Source organism: Dryas octopetala, chromosome 3 (genome assembly GCF_963921425.1).
Source record: "Dryas octopetala chromosome 3, drDryOcto1.1, whole genome shotgun sequence".
In the NCBI taxonomy this organism is placed as follows: Eukaryota; Viridiplantae; Streptophyta; class Magnoliopsida; order Rosales; family Rosaceae; genus Dryas; species Dryas octopetala.
Window position 1 is genome coordinate 10,525,266 of NC_141368.1, and position 12,956 is coordinate 10,538,221.

A 12,956-nucleotide genomic window follows, 5' to 3' on the forward strand; every position below is an offset into this window, starting at 1 on the left:
ATTCAAAACTTCATTCTGTTCCTGCATGTTAAAAGTGTTCCTTCCCTCTCAACAATCAAACTTCAGATATGATGATGGGTATTAAAAAAAACAAAGTTTTTTTTTTTTTTTTTTAAGTTGTATTTGTCCTCAATGTTCATTTTATTATAGGACATAATTGTTGATTCATGATTAAAAATTTTGTTGAGTAAAATAAAAAGAATATTATATATGTATAAAATTTCTAAAAAGTAAAGTGGGTGAAAAAATAAAAGAAAGGAATAACATCACTCTTTTTGTCCGATATGTAAATACGTTGATTATCCTGATAGACCTCTCTAATTACCATAAATACTTTGTCCATTTAAAATTAATTGCTCGATTTCTTCTCTTCGCCGGAGTCTGAAAAGCTCGAGTCCAAACAATGACTTTCCCGGAAAGTTTCCCAAATCTCCCGGAAATGGTAAGAAAATTCTGTCTCTCTCTCTCTCTCCAGATTCTCTCTCCTCTTCATTGCAAATCGCAATAACAATCAACATGCATCTTCTCAGATATGAGCTTTCTCAAAGGACTCATCGACTCTTTAGGCTCACTCTTCTCCCCCTCCTCATCATACGAGTCTGACCCAAACTCAATCCCTCCCAATTCTTCAACCATGGACGCCATAGCTGGACCTGGAGCATCGGTCTCGAACGAACGCGTCGCGTACAAGCTCAAGGGGTACTTCGATTTGGCAAAGGACGAGATCGCCAAGGCTGTTAGGGCTGAAGAGTGGGGCTTAGTTGACGAGGCCATTGCTCACTACAACAACGCCCAGAGAGTTCTCGGCGAAGCCAGCTCCACCCCCGTGCCTTCCTTTATCAGCGCCAGGTTCTCAATTTTTTTCAGCTCAGTTTCTGATTAGCATAAAGCTTAATCATATAGATGTTAGATACAAAATTACATCTTAAATTGAAATGTAAACTTTGTGTGGCAGCCATTGAACTTTATTTTGAAACTCTTTTGTGTAGTTGTGAAGTAAAAGTGACATGAGCATTTATATTTTGCTAATGATTTCAGTGACAAATTAATGCAATTTAACAATTTTATTGGTAATGGTTGGTTTTTGTGTACTGCCTGAGACATTTTAGGAGTGAGTCCAGTAGGTATTCTAACCCCTTTTGCAATTTTTGGCCTTGTGGGAAATTCCCTGACAAACTCATTAAGATGATGGAACTTATGGGTGGTAAGGTTTGAAAGAGTCCAAAAAAGTATGCCCTTTATTGTTCCTCAAGATTTTGTTAAATAGAATTTGGTAATTTAAAAGGTGTTATAATGTGCAATCAGGAATCTGAAAAGACATGGAACAACATTTATTTCATCATCAATATATAAAGAGTTTCATCTTTTAGAATAGGAGCAAAACATGACTTTTGTATCTTGGCTAATTTTCATTCTTGAAGGATGATTTTAGACTTTGTAAAGAAAATGGTATGCTTTTACACAAAATCATTAAATATCATTACAAAGAGAGAACAGCCACAACTGTTTTCACTGCTAAATATCAAGTCAATCATGAAGATTGATCCTGAGATGCTCTTCCATTGTAATTATAATTAAATCCATTCTTTTGTGGCAGCGAGCGAGAGAAGGTGAAATCTTATCGTCAAAAAATATCCAAATGGCAGGGCCAAGTTTCTGAGAGATTACAAGTTTTAAATAGACGAGCAGGTCCATATCTCCTACTGATTCAACTTAACTGAGCATTGTCTTCATCACACTGATATGGATACTAGGAAAGTACTTTTGACTTCTCTTTCTTTGCTTTCTTTTTCCTTGTTCTCTTTTCAGGTGGCATGCCCATATCAAAGGTATGGTTTGGTCTGGCTAATGTTCTGTTTATTTCTTTTCAAATGAACCATGGCTTTCCTTTTACTAATGCACAACATTGGTATCTGAAGCATCTATGTATTCACTAATGCTTGGAAATAATTGAAGATTTGATAAGATTCAAGATTACTATATACTGTCTGTATATTTTTTTGTTTTTCAAAATATTTGCAGAACACCTCAGGTCATGCACAAACTGCTGCAGTTACATCAACAACATCAAATACCAGAAAAAATGTGTTACCCAAGTCTCCTCATCCTAGAATAAACATCCCCGCAATGAGGAATCAGACCAATAATGTTATAAGCTCAAAACCTGTGCAAGAATCTGGTGCAGGTTATGATCCAAAATTGATTGAAATGATAAATAGTGCTATTGTGGATAGAAGCCCTTCAGTTAAGTGGGAAGATGTTGGTGAGAAGTTTATAACACTCTCTATACTTGTCTATTTTTGTTGGTCTGTTTGTTAAGTCCACCAAATTACTCATTCAGTTTCTCTGCAGCCGGTCTTGAGAAGGTGAAGAAAACTTTGATGGAGATGGTTATTTTGCCAACTAAGAGAAGAGACTTGTTTACTGGTCTTCGAAGGCCAGCTAGAGGTGATGCTTTGTAAGACTGTAACACCATACTGATAATGATGAAGCAGCTTAAGAACTTGTTCCATGAATAATTTTGCCTTTTTTTTTCTTTTTTTTCAGGTCTACTTCTGTTTGGTCCGCCTGGTAATGGGAAAACCATGCTTGCTAAAGCAGTTGCTTCAGAGTCAGAGGCAACATTTTTTAATGTTTCTGCATCTTCACTCACATCAAAATGGGTGTGTCTCTGTCCTTAGTGCTGCATTTTCTTTTCTTATTTCTTATTCCTTTTTTATGTGGGGCTATGGTCCTTATAGGAATTCTAATAAGTTTTACTTTCACTGAAATAGGTAGGAGAGGCTGAAAAGCTTGTGCGAACTCTTTTCATGGTTGCTATATCCAGACAGCCATCAGTAATTTTCATTGATGAAGTGGGTACTTTTCCTGCAAACTCCTACATTTATATTCAATTTTAGCTGGCACCAGCTTCCCCTGTTTTGTCTTATTGATTCTGCTCTTAAGTATGAATGTTTTTTTTTTTGCTTGAACTTGTGGATTGTATAGTTTGATTAGGAGATATCGTTAGCATGAGGTAATTATCTCTATGTGTCTATGTTGTTGTTATATGTCACTGGTATCTCACTATATCTAGTCATAGCCTACAGATGACTTTTAATATTTGTATTGCTGATTGTTTTTTTCAGTCATCTGGAGGACATAAAATTGGTATGGGTGAATAATCCATCTTCTTCGGTTTGTTTGTAAATAAATAAATAAATTAAAATAGTATAGTCATACTGTACATTTATTAAATAAGTACAACATAAACCAGGCCCCAAAAAAAAAAAACTAAACATAAAACTTTTGTGAACTTTACATTCAACTTACGTCTCTGTACTTCTGTCACAACTGCTGCTGCCACCATCAGCGCTATTTCCACTGTTTCACCTCTATCATCCTTTTATTATTTGATCCCCCTCCCTTATTTTCAGTTGGGATTTTTGGTATTCTTGGTATATTTTTATTGCTTACACCATACTGGCTAAGTTTTTAACTATCCTGAAAACTGACTGACGGTGTTAAATGTTAAATAATGCTTTTTCTTGCCAAAAAGAAAAAATTGGGGTCTTATATGCTTTCACTGTTCAATATAAAATCAGTGATGTAATTGTGTCTGTTGTTTGTTTGTTTACAGATTGATAGTATCATGTCAATAAGGCTGGCAAACGAAAATGACGCAAGCAGAAGATTGAAGTCGGAGTTTCTAATACAGTTTGATGGAGTGACCTCTAATCCTGATGATCTAGTAATTGTGATTGGTAAGCTTTATATCTTTATTCAACCAAAACTCATCCCAAATGGCAAAGGCCATGTCTTTTATTAAATAGTACATCATGCTTAGCATTGATGGCCACTGTTGGCTAGCTTGCTTTAACAATGCCAACTTGATACACGTTAAACTTCTTATTTGAAATCATTGGAGTCTGCTGCCCTTAGGAACCTTCAACAAGGAAAATAATGTTCAATTTGGATGTTGAAATATCAAAAATTTGTTTAAATTTAGTAATAAACTTTCTTGATCCCCCATTTTAATCAAATTAAAAAAATTTGAGGGAGAGAGGGAGGGACGGAATGAAGTTCTGAATTATTTTCTTTTGTCTCAACATATTACCCGCACTTTGTTCTCATTATCTTCTTCGATGAGTATCTAGGACTGTTGTTTTATTTTTTTTCCTTTATTTTATTTTAAATTTTGATCACACCTAAACCTAAAAAGATTATATTATGCACTTTGATATCTGTTTTTATGTTCTTGCAGGTGCTACTAATAAGCCACAAGAACTGGATGACGCCGTTCTTAGAAGATTGGTTAGTTTTTTTTTTTTCCCTTTTCAATTTGCTGAAGTGTGATTGTTGTAGGGACTTGAGTTTGAAGTGTTAATAAAACTACTTCTGCAGATTACTGTCTTATGAATCATTATTTAAAGAATGTGTGTGTGCACACGTGCACAAGCTCACATGCATATTATGCTTATTCAGTAGTTGAAGCATATTTGTCTGATATTTATACCTAATGATAGGATTGTGCTTTAGGAAAATGTTTAGGCTTCTAGTGACCACTTGGTTCTTCTGTTACATGGAGGGAAACTTGATCAATACATTCAGATGTATCCTTGTCACCTTTGTCCCTGTTGGAACCCTTATAAATTGTTGATATCCAGTCTGTTTACTTCACATTGCCTTTTCTGGTTAAAACTCACTGTATTGTGAAACCCTGAACCAGGTGAAGAGAGTATACATACCTTTACCAGATTTAACTGCTAGGAGACTTCTCCTAAGGCACAAACTCAAGGGCCAAGCATTTTCCTTACCAAGTAAGAATATGCTTTTATCTTGTAGCTTTTATTTAATAATAGTCTAATCAAGATGAATGATCCCGTATTGCCCATTAGTATGCTTAAAAAATGTTTTAGTTTACTACTTCAATTGGTGTACCACCTTTTAGAATATTCTGTGGTATCTCTTATTACAACAGAGAATTTGTCATCTTGTAGAACTTTAGAAATAAAAGTGTTTATCATGTATAGGGGAAAATGTTCTTGGAACTTTTCCTTAAAAACTATTTCACCAAAACAAATAATAATCAAAGAAAGTGAACTGCGCAAGCATCCACTTGCGCATGGTGGTTAGTGTTCTTTTTACCAGTCATGTGATAAGTTACTTCTTGCTTGTATTAGGTGAAGATCTTGAAAGGCTTGCAAGAGACACGGAAGGTAAGAAATTTTTTCCTGTTGTAACCAATAAGTCATTCAATTTGCAGAACAAATTTGACCAAAATTGGGTCACTTGGTTCTACCAATCTTATTTCCACTCATCTATTTGTTGTTGGTTTACAGCCTGTGTATTTGTGCCACTTTTATGATAGAATTGAACCTTAATCAACATTCCTGGAAAAACAATTATCATTCTGGTTAAATTAAGCTTGTCATTTGTTACTTATCTGTACAGGATATTCAGGAAGTGATCTACAAGCATTGTGTGAAGAAGCTGCAATGATGCCAATTAGGGAACTAGGGGAAAACATTCTCACCATTAATGCAAATCAGGTATTAGTTCTGTTTATGACATGCTAATTAATTCTTGGTCTATGCTAATTATTTGATGTTCACCGTGACTATAAAATGCTATGAAAAACTATTTGGATCTCATGCATTTAATGTATGCTATTATTATTTGTTTTTCAGGTAAGACCACTAAGATATGAAGATTTTCAGAGGGCGATGACTGTAATCAGGCCAAGCTTAAGCAAAAGTAAGTGGGAAGAGCTTGAGCGGTGGAATGAGGACTTTGGCTCTAATTGAATGCCTATTACAGCATTCTCTATGATGTATATGGTCAAAGCAAGCCATGTTTATTTGGCCACTAGTGGAAAGGATGATAAAGTAAAACACAGGAGGTGGAGTGGGGTAAAAAAGAAGCATATCTTAATTGTGTAAATGTCACGCTTCAAACTGGGCTCTGTCTGCTCCTAAGCATTCCTTGTAATTTTTTTTTATTTTTTATCTTAGTTTGTATATTGTAGTAATAGTTGGGTTTTCCATGGGGGAAGGCCACTGTAGATGTGTCTCATAGTAACTATAATCCTAACTGCAAGAATAATGGGATTCAACTTATTTCCCGATACTTCATTCAAATTATTTGCATCCGTTTTTGTCTGCTTTTTGCTGCGCTGGAACAAGAAGTTCTAAAATATCAAGCATTTTTCACTCTTAAGTGATGACAAAGTTCATATTGAGATTGATAATTGCAATCGGAGGGGGATGGGAAGAAAAACTCAGGATCTGGAACACTGAGTTACCGATCCTTCCGTATTCCCACTCCATTGCCATTAAGCATAAAGCGTCAACTAACAGCACGAAAATTTCTTGGCTATAACCGTTCTATACAACTCCCAAAATTGGTGATACAACCGGCATAGCCAAAATTTTTTCTCAGAGCACGGTGAGAAAGCAAAATGAAGCCAACAACAAGTTGGGACTGGGAGGAGGAAAAGGAGTCACACCAAGGAGCCAGCCAGCCAGGAACCAACTCACAAGAGAGCAGCAACAGAAAAAAACCACTTAAGCAAACCAAGCATAGAATGTCAAAAACGGTGCGTTTCACTGAGGGCGGTTAAAATTCAAAATTTCCACACTGTCATCGTCTTTCTTTCGAGTCTCTCTGTCTGTGGCTTTTCAAATCCCAAAATTTGACCGGGAAATCCATTTCGGAAATCGGAGGAAATGAAATCCAAAACCCTAAGAGAACAGCGAGAACTGCCGAAGAAGAAGAGAGATTGGTCCTTGCAAGCCTTCGAGATCGGAAAACCCCTGGGAAAAGGGAAATTCGGCCGAGTCTATGTGGCCCGAGAAGCCAAGGTATCGTATCCAATTTTTTGAATCGAACATTTAGAATTTTTGAATGATTGATTGATTTGGGGGGAAAAAAAAAATTAAAATTTGGGGGGTGCGCAGAGCAAATTTGTGGTGGCGTTGAAGAGAGTGTTCAGGAAGCAAATAGAGAAGTACAGGATTCAGCACCAGCTGACGAGAGAGATGGAGATCCAGACGAGTCTCAGACACCCCAACATTCTTCGTCTCTATGGTTGGTTCAACGACGCCGACCGTATCTTCTTGATCCTCGAGTACGCCCATGGCGGTGAGCTTTATGGACTCCTCAGGAAAACCACCTACCTCAGTGAGAAACAAGCCGCCACCGTACATTCCTCTCTTTCTCTCTCTCTCTCTCTCTCTCTCTCTCTCTCTCTCTCTCTCTCTCTCTCGGTGTGTTTAAGAAATTAATCAGGTTTTTATTTTTGTAATGATTAATCAGTACATATTAAGCTTGACGCAAGCGTTGGCGTATTGCCACGAGAAGGATGTGATCCATAGGGATATCAAGCCTGAAAATTTGTTGCTTGATCATGAGGTATATGCTACTACTACTTCTCCTCCCTTTTTTAAAAACCATGTTATATTTGTTTAGGTTCTGGGCTCTGGATTCTGGGTTCTGGGTTCTGGGTCATCTTAGAAGTTAGAACATATGGGAAATGTGACTCTTTAATCGCTTAACTTAGCCCAAATGCCAATGTTATACATTTTCTAATCCCAAACAGTAACAATGACAATATTTCATTTGTTCAGGGTTGATTTCTTTTTTTCTTTCAATTTTAATGAAGCTTGGCAGCTCAAAAGAGTAAACTAAAATTTGATGTTTAGACAAAAAATACTCATAGCATTCAAATTATGTGCTGATTTTAGTTCTTGAAAGGAGAAAACAGCTATATTCTTTTTGCTTTAGTCTTAACTTTATAGGGATATAGTTTTCTTCATGCAATTTTGTAGAACATTCCATGGGACAAGTAATTTATACTTGGTTTCTATGCCTGAACTGTCATTTTGTATTATCATTGAACAAGGTGAGAACTTTGCATGGAACACTGTTTAATTAATTGATTACAAACATATCTTTGTAGGGTCGATTGAAAATTGCAGACTTTGGATGGTCTGTACAGTCAAGAAGCAAGAGGCACACCATGTGTGGAACTTTGGACTATTTAGCACCAGAAATGGTGGAGAATAAAGCTCATGATTACACGGTTGATATCTGGACTTTGGGCATTCTTTGCTATGAGTTCCTCTATGGTATTCCTCCCTTTGAAGCCGAAAGCCAAAGAGATACATTCAAAAGGTATGAAATGGGTATTTTGTATGCATCAATTAGAGTGGTTCCATAACCTGAATTGAACCACAAGTGGATAATAAATTGAGTTTGGAAACAGGATAATGAAGATTGACCTAAGCTTCCCTGAAAGCCCTCAGGTTTCTGCAGAAGCTAAAGATCTCATTACCGGGGTAAGTTTTGTCCCATGATTATGTTCTTAATGGTAGTTGGGGAAATGGAATTTCAGATGTTGTTGGTATCAGTAATCATTTCCTTCCTGAAGTAAGTTGAACTTTGTGCAGCTTCTTGTGAAGGACTCCTCAAAGAGGCTCTCTCTTCAGAAGATCATGGAGCACCCTTGGATAATCAAGAATGCGGATCCTACGGGTATCTGCAAGAGCTAGCTCTTCTAACTATCATCTTGCTCTACATGACTGTGAGGAGTTTGCATGGCTGAGTTTTACATTAGATGCTGTAATCTTTTGGGCAATATTTCATCAACAGCAAGAGGCAATTAATTTCTCTACTATGACACCAACTTTAGGCTGTATGTACCTTGTTTTATGCTAAGAAAAACTTGTATGTTGTATCTCTGCAACTTCTGCTCATAGTAGTTCCATCAAACTACTGGATTGCCTGAATGCATTGACTACATCAGTTGTGTATACTTAAATCTACTTCTCAGTTCTCACTGTAGTCAGTAAATAGTAAGTTTCATGATTTGTCTCTTCTGGTTTATGTAAAATTTGGATGGATTAACAGTTAAACTAATATATAACCATGGAACTATGGAAGCAAGTATGTTACTTGCTTGGGAAAATCTTTGTAATATGTTGGTGGCAATGTTAGGGGAACGCAAAAGAAGAAAACTGTTGTAGTAACTAAAGACGGTCACTTTTTATGTTAATATTTTGGAAAATGGGTAAAAGCACTTCCCAAACATTTGCTGCTCTCTATGCCAAAAGTTACATCAAAATTACAAACATTAATTTGGCATCCATGCTTAGATTGTTCACGATTACAAAAACAGATGGCTAGACCTACATGTTCAAGAACAAAAAGAAGAAACAAACAATTCTTTTGAAAGCCAAAATTCATGCAAAGAAAACCTCAATTCCAGGTCTTCAGCATATACATCTCAGAATAACCCCTCGCTTACCGGTCATGTAATCATTTATTGGGAGAGGGATGTTGAACCCCAACACGACATGAACTTATCAATTATTTCCTCACAGCATTTCTTTACCCTACGTAAAGCAACAATAGACAATTTTTTTCCCGATGAAAATCATCTGTGGAAATTGGTTGCCAAAAAACACAAATTTCACAATTTGGGAAACCTCAAAATGCTGGGAATGGTACAAAAGCACTTAAAGATGGAAAGGGTAGTCCTCTATGAAGAAACATAACTATGTTCATGAGCAGTAAGGCTGGTGTCAGTAATGGTTGTGTCACTGTCACTGCTGGGGTTACTTTTTTCATCATCTTGTATCGGTGGCGGACTTGCTGGGATGGAAATGGTGAGATTTGTATTGGGGGTTGCACAATCAGTCCTCCTGGGTATGGCTGTGGGTATGGCTGTGGTCTGAGAGAGCTGAGCAGTATTCATAGCAGCAGCAGAAGCAGAAGGAACAGCAACAGGTTGGGAGGTTTTCATTTGCTTTGCTCCTCTGTGGATATGCCGGTCACAATACTTCTGATCAAGAAGAACATCCCTTCGGCATCGCCACTTCTTTCCATCCGTTCTCCTACACCTCCCTGGTTCAGGTTCTATACCACTTCTGTTATCAAAGCATAAGCCATTGCAACCTAGAAGAACTGAAAACAAAAGTAAATGAAATAAATATGTAAATACTCCAGTTGATTTAAAGGACAAGCTAGAGAATAAATTTTGGTCACTAAAACCTTTTCTATCCTATATGATTCCGATGGCCTCTTTTGTTAGGCCTCAAGGGTTAAGAAGTCAGTTTATATCACCAAGCAACACCAAGTTAAACATTCCTTAGTGTGGAAATTTTCTCATGTCCAGTGGTTATCCTTATCAATTAAAAGATATATGGGGAAAAAGAAAACATTTCAAAGCACAAAGATTCGGCCTTACTTGCACGTCTACCTTGAAGAACGCTCTTCGGGGAGAAGCCCAATCCTGGTGTCCCTGGCGATATATTAGTACCAACATTAATGTGGTTTCTGTTGTTGCTGCTTCCTCTGATAATGCAATAACTGTCACCAGCATTGTTGCTACTGTTGTCTTTTACGCCAATGTTAAGGTTATTTTTATTGCTAATGGCGGTGGTGGCAGCGGTGGTGGTGGCTGCAGCAGCAGGGGCCTTAGCAGTTCTATTGGTAAGTGTATTGGTGATGGGTGTTGCTGTAACAGAAGTTACAGAACTAATATTTTTCTTACATTCCTGATAGCTGGTAGAAGTGGTGGTTGTACCAGGGCTGACCCTAATATCATTGGAGGATTGGGCCATAAATTGAAGGCCTTTGGGGGTTGAAATCTGAAGGTTAGTTTTTGAGTTCCATTTTTCACCCTCTGAATTCTTGGGTGTTTTTGTGTCAGGAGGAGAGGCGATTTCAGAAGCTTCCACAGGCTTTCTTGAACGGTTGCGGCCTCTGTGCATGTGTTGTTGACAATATTTCTGATCAGGTACTACACTCTTACCACACCTCCATTTCTTTCCATCAGTTCTTCTACACCTTCCTGGTTCAGGATCCATTGCGTTCCTATATTCAAAGCCCAGAGGACTGAATCCTATAACTGAAAACAATCAATTGAAATGAACAAAAGAACAGTATCAAAATCTTCAACTGAATAAGCAAAGACCAATTTCAAATGTCATGCAAAACAAAACCAAACAAGGAAAAGTCCTTCCCAAAAATCAAGTTATCTGATCTAAATTCACACATAAATAATCACTTGATAGGACATTAATTTATTACATTCAAGTTGAATTCCATGAAACCATCTTAATGAACAAAACTGACATTATCATTAGTACTACTCGTTAAATTCAGTGGAGGAAACGATAGAATCTAATGTACTCAAGCCCGTCTCAAATTTGAAGCCTAATACACAGACAGAATCATTTGTTAGGGAACACAATAGCATTTTGCAGTAAAATTAGCAGAAATAAACATGCCAATTTGATTAACACCATCCCACCTAAAATTTCAGGTCAAATAAGCCTAGGCCTCTCCAAATTTGAAGTAAAATAAGTACATTTCTAAAAACCCACACTAAAATATCTCTGGTAATCCATTGAAACAAAGTCCACACTAACTAAAAATGCTTAAGCCCCAAATAGTTATAAGAAAACCCAGTTCAATTCTTATAATAACAACCCACAAGCACACATATACAAGTTAGAATTTTGTGCTGTTTGTGTGTGCAATGTGTATAAACTTAAAATCCCATTATGAGAGAGAGAGATGGACTTACAGCTGGGGTATTGCTTATAGATAGCAGCAGCACCATTTGCGGAGCCAAAAGAGGTAACAACACTCTTCCAAATGGGAACCAAAAGGTTTAAAGGAACAGGAAGAGCAGCAGCTATGTGCTTGTAGATGAGAGCCTGTTGCTCCAGCTCATGCAACTGAACAGCCGTGAACAACCCACAACACCTCTTATTCCCAACACCACCACCACCACCACCAACTTCATCAACACCACCAATCCCAAGACCCAACTTGATGGACGGTGACGATTTTTCCTCTTTCATCTGATGATCATCACCACTCTCCTTTTTCACCACCATTTGGGTCTCCTCCATTACTGTCACCACATGAACTGCTTGCTCAATTTGACCAATTCAATCTATTTTAAGGCAAAAACAAGAACTGGGTCTGAGTCTCTGTACAAATTGAAAGCCATTGTGGCTCTGCTTTGTATAAAGGTGGGTGTCGTCAGAGAGAGCCTGACAATCCCTGTCTCTCTCGCTCAGCCTTTTGCAGTGTTCGCAGGCAACAGTTTTCATTTCAGACCAGCTTTGTTTTTAAAACAGCAGCGCGTGTGCCGCACGCTCCAATTGGCGAGACGGTTCGTGCTTCGCTGGGGATGTACTCCACGCGCCTGCCAGTGCTTGTCTGGCAGTAGTGGGAGACCGCAGGACGCCACGTCGTTGGGTTTTTACGTGTGGCGGGTCCCGCGTGTGCGTTGCGTTGCGTAACGTACTTGTTTGTTTTGTCTGTTCCTGTTCTTGTTCTCGTTCTCGTTTGTTGGGTTGGGTTGGGCTGAGAGTAAAGTGACTCTGTGGGCTGGGTCAGAATTTTTTGGGTTTTTGTTACAAATTGTTGAGCTGAGTCTGCTGACATGAACTGGGCCGACTTTTGAAAGATCCTAGTATATGGCCTAGCCTAAGTACACATTGTGTTTTGTGAGCCTTGTGAGGTGGTTGGGCACTATAATAAGTTCTTAAAACTGACTAATACGTTGAAAAATATCGACCATTAAGGATTGTACTCACCGTAACAGTGCAAGGGTAAGTGGTTTTATAGAAAAAATTATTGGGTGTAACTGATACACTGATATATGGTGTAACTAATCTAACGTATAAGGGTATTATTGGACGATATAATTATATTAGTAGGATATAGTATTAATAACATTCACTCATATTATGACACATTAGATTTAGTTATACCACTTGAATGTGTATCGATTATACAGAATAATTTCTTACTTTTTTTATTGTTGTGAGTCTCCCACAATGTGCAAATTTCTTATGTTTGTATAAAAACGTATAGTTTGGATAACGGTGTCCAAAAAACGGTGTAATATGTGAGAAATTGTTGTAGTGATAACTCTTTTATTATTTGAAAGACTT

General features: G+C 37.6%; 3 protein-coding genes across 4 annotated transcripts; 2 read left to right on the top strand and 1 right to left on the bottom strand.

Annotated features, from left to right (window-relative positions):
• The first annotated feature begins 333 nt into the window (after positions 1-333).
• LOC147290762 (AAA-type ATPase family protein) lies at positions 334-6,140 on the top strand. Its single transcript, XM_086235003.1, has 14 exons — positions 334-442; positions 531-849; positions 1,598-1,689; positions 1,810-1,829; positions 2,023-2,263; positions 2,353-2,448; positions 2,548-2,663; positions 2,775-2,855; positions 3,620-3,743; positions 4,244-4,293; positions 4,709-4,799; positions 5,163-5,198; positions 5,434-5,531; positions 5,670-6,140. Exons 2-14 carry the CDS (start codon positions 533-535, stop codon positions 5,784-5,786), a joined length of 1,479 nt encoding a protein of 492 aa, XP_086091129.1. The 5' UTR covers positions 334-442; positions 531-532; the 3' UTR covers positions 5,787-6,140.
• Positions 6,141-6,274: 134 nt separating this feature from the next.
• AUR3 (ataurora3) lies at positions 6,275-8,865 on the top strand. The gene is made up of 6 exons (XM_086235004.1): positions 6,275-6,842; positions 6,939-7,181; positions 7,297-7,392; positions 7,940-8,154; positions 8,246-8,318; positions 8,430-8,865. The coding sequence occupies exons 1-6, from the start codon at positions 6,708-6,710 to the stop codon at positions 8,529-8,531; spliced, it is 864 nt and encodes a 287-aa protein (XP_086091130.1). The 5' UTR covers positions 6,275-6,707; the 3' UTR covers positions 8,532-8,865.
• Positions 8,866-9,028: 163 nt separating this feature from the next.
• Positions 9,029-12,076, bottom strand: GRF9 (growth-regulating factor 9). 2 transcript variants are annotated; one of them, XM_086237735.1, is made up of 3 exons: positions 11,573-12,076; positions 10,241-10,891; positions 9,029-9,945 (listed from the first exon to the last, which is right to left on the bottom strand). In XM_086237735.1, the coding sequence occupies exons 1-3, from the start codon at positions 11,901-11,903 to the stop codon at positions 9,521-9,523; spliced, it is 1,407 nt and encodes a 468-aa protein (XP_086093861.1). In that variant the 5' UTR covers positions 11,904-12,076; the 3' UTR covers positions 9,029-9,520. The 2 variants fall into 2 exon arrangements, with proteins under 2 accessions (XP_086093861.1, XP_086093860.1); XM_086237734.1 differs by having other exon boundaries at positions 10,229-10,891.
• Positions 12,077-12,956: the final 880 nt, after the last annotated feature.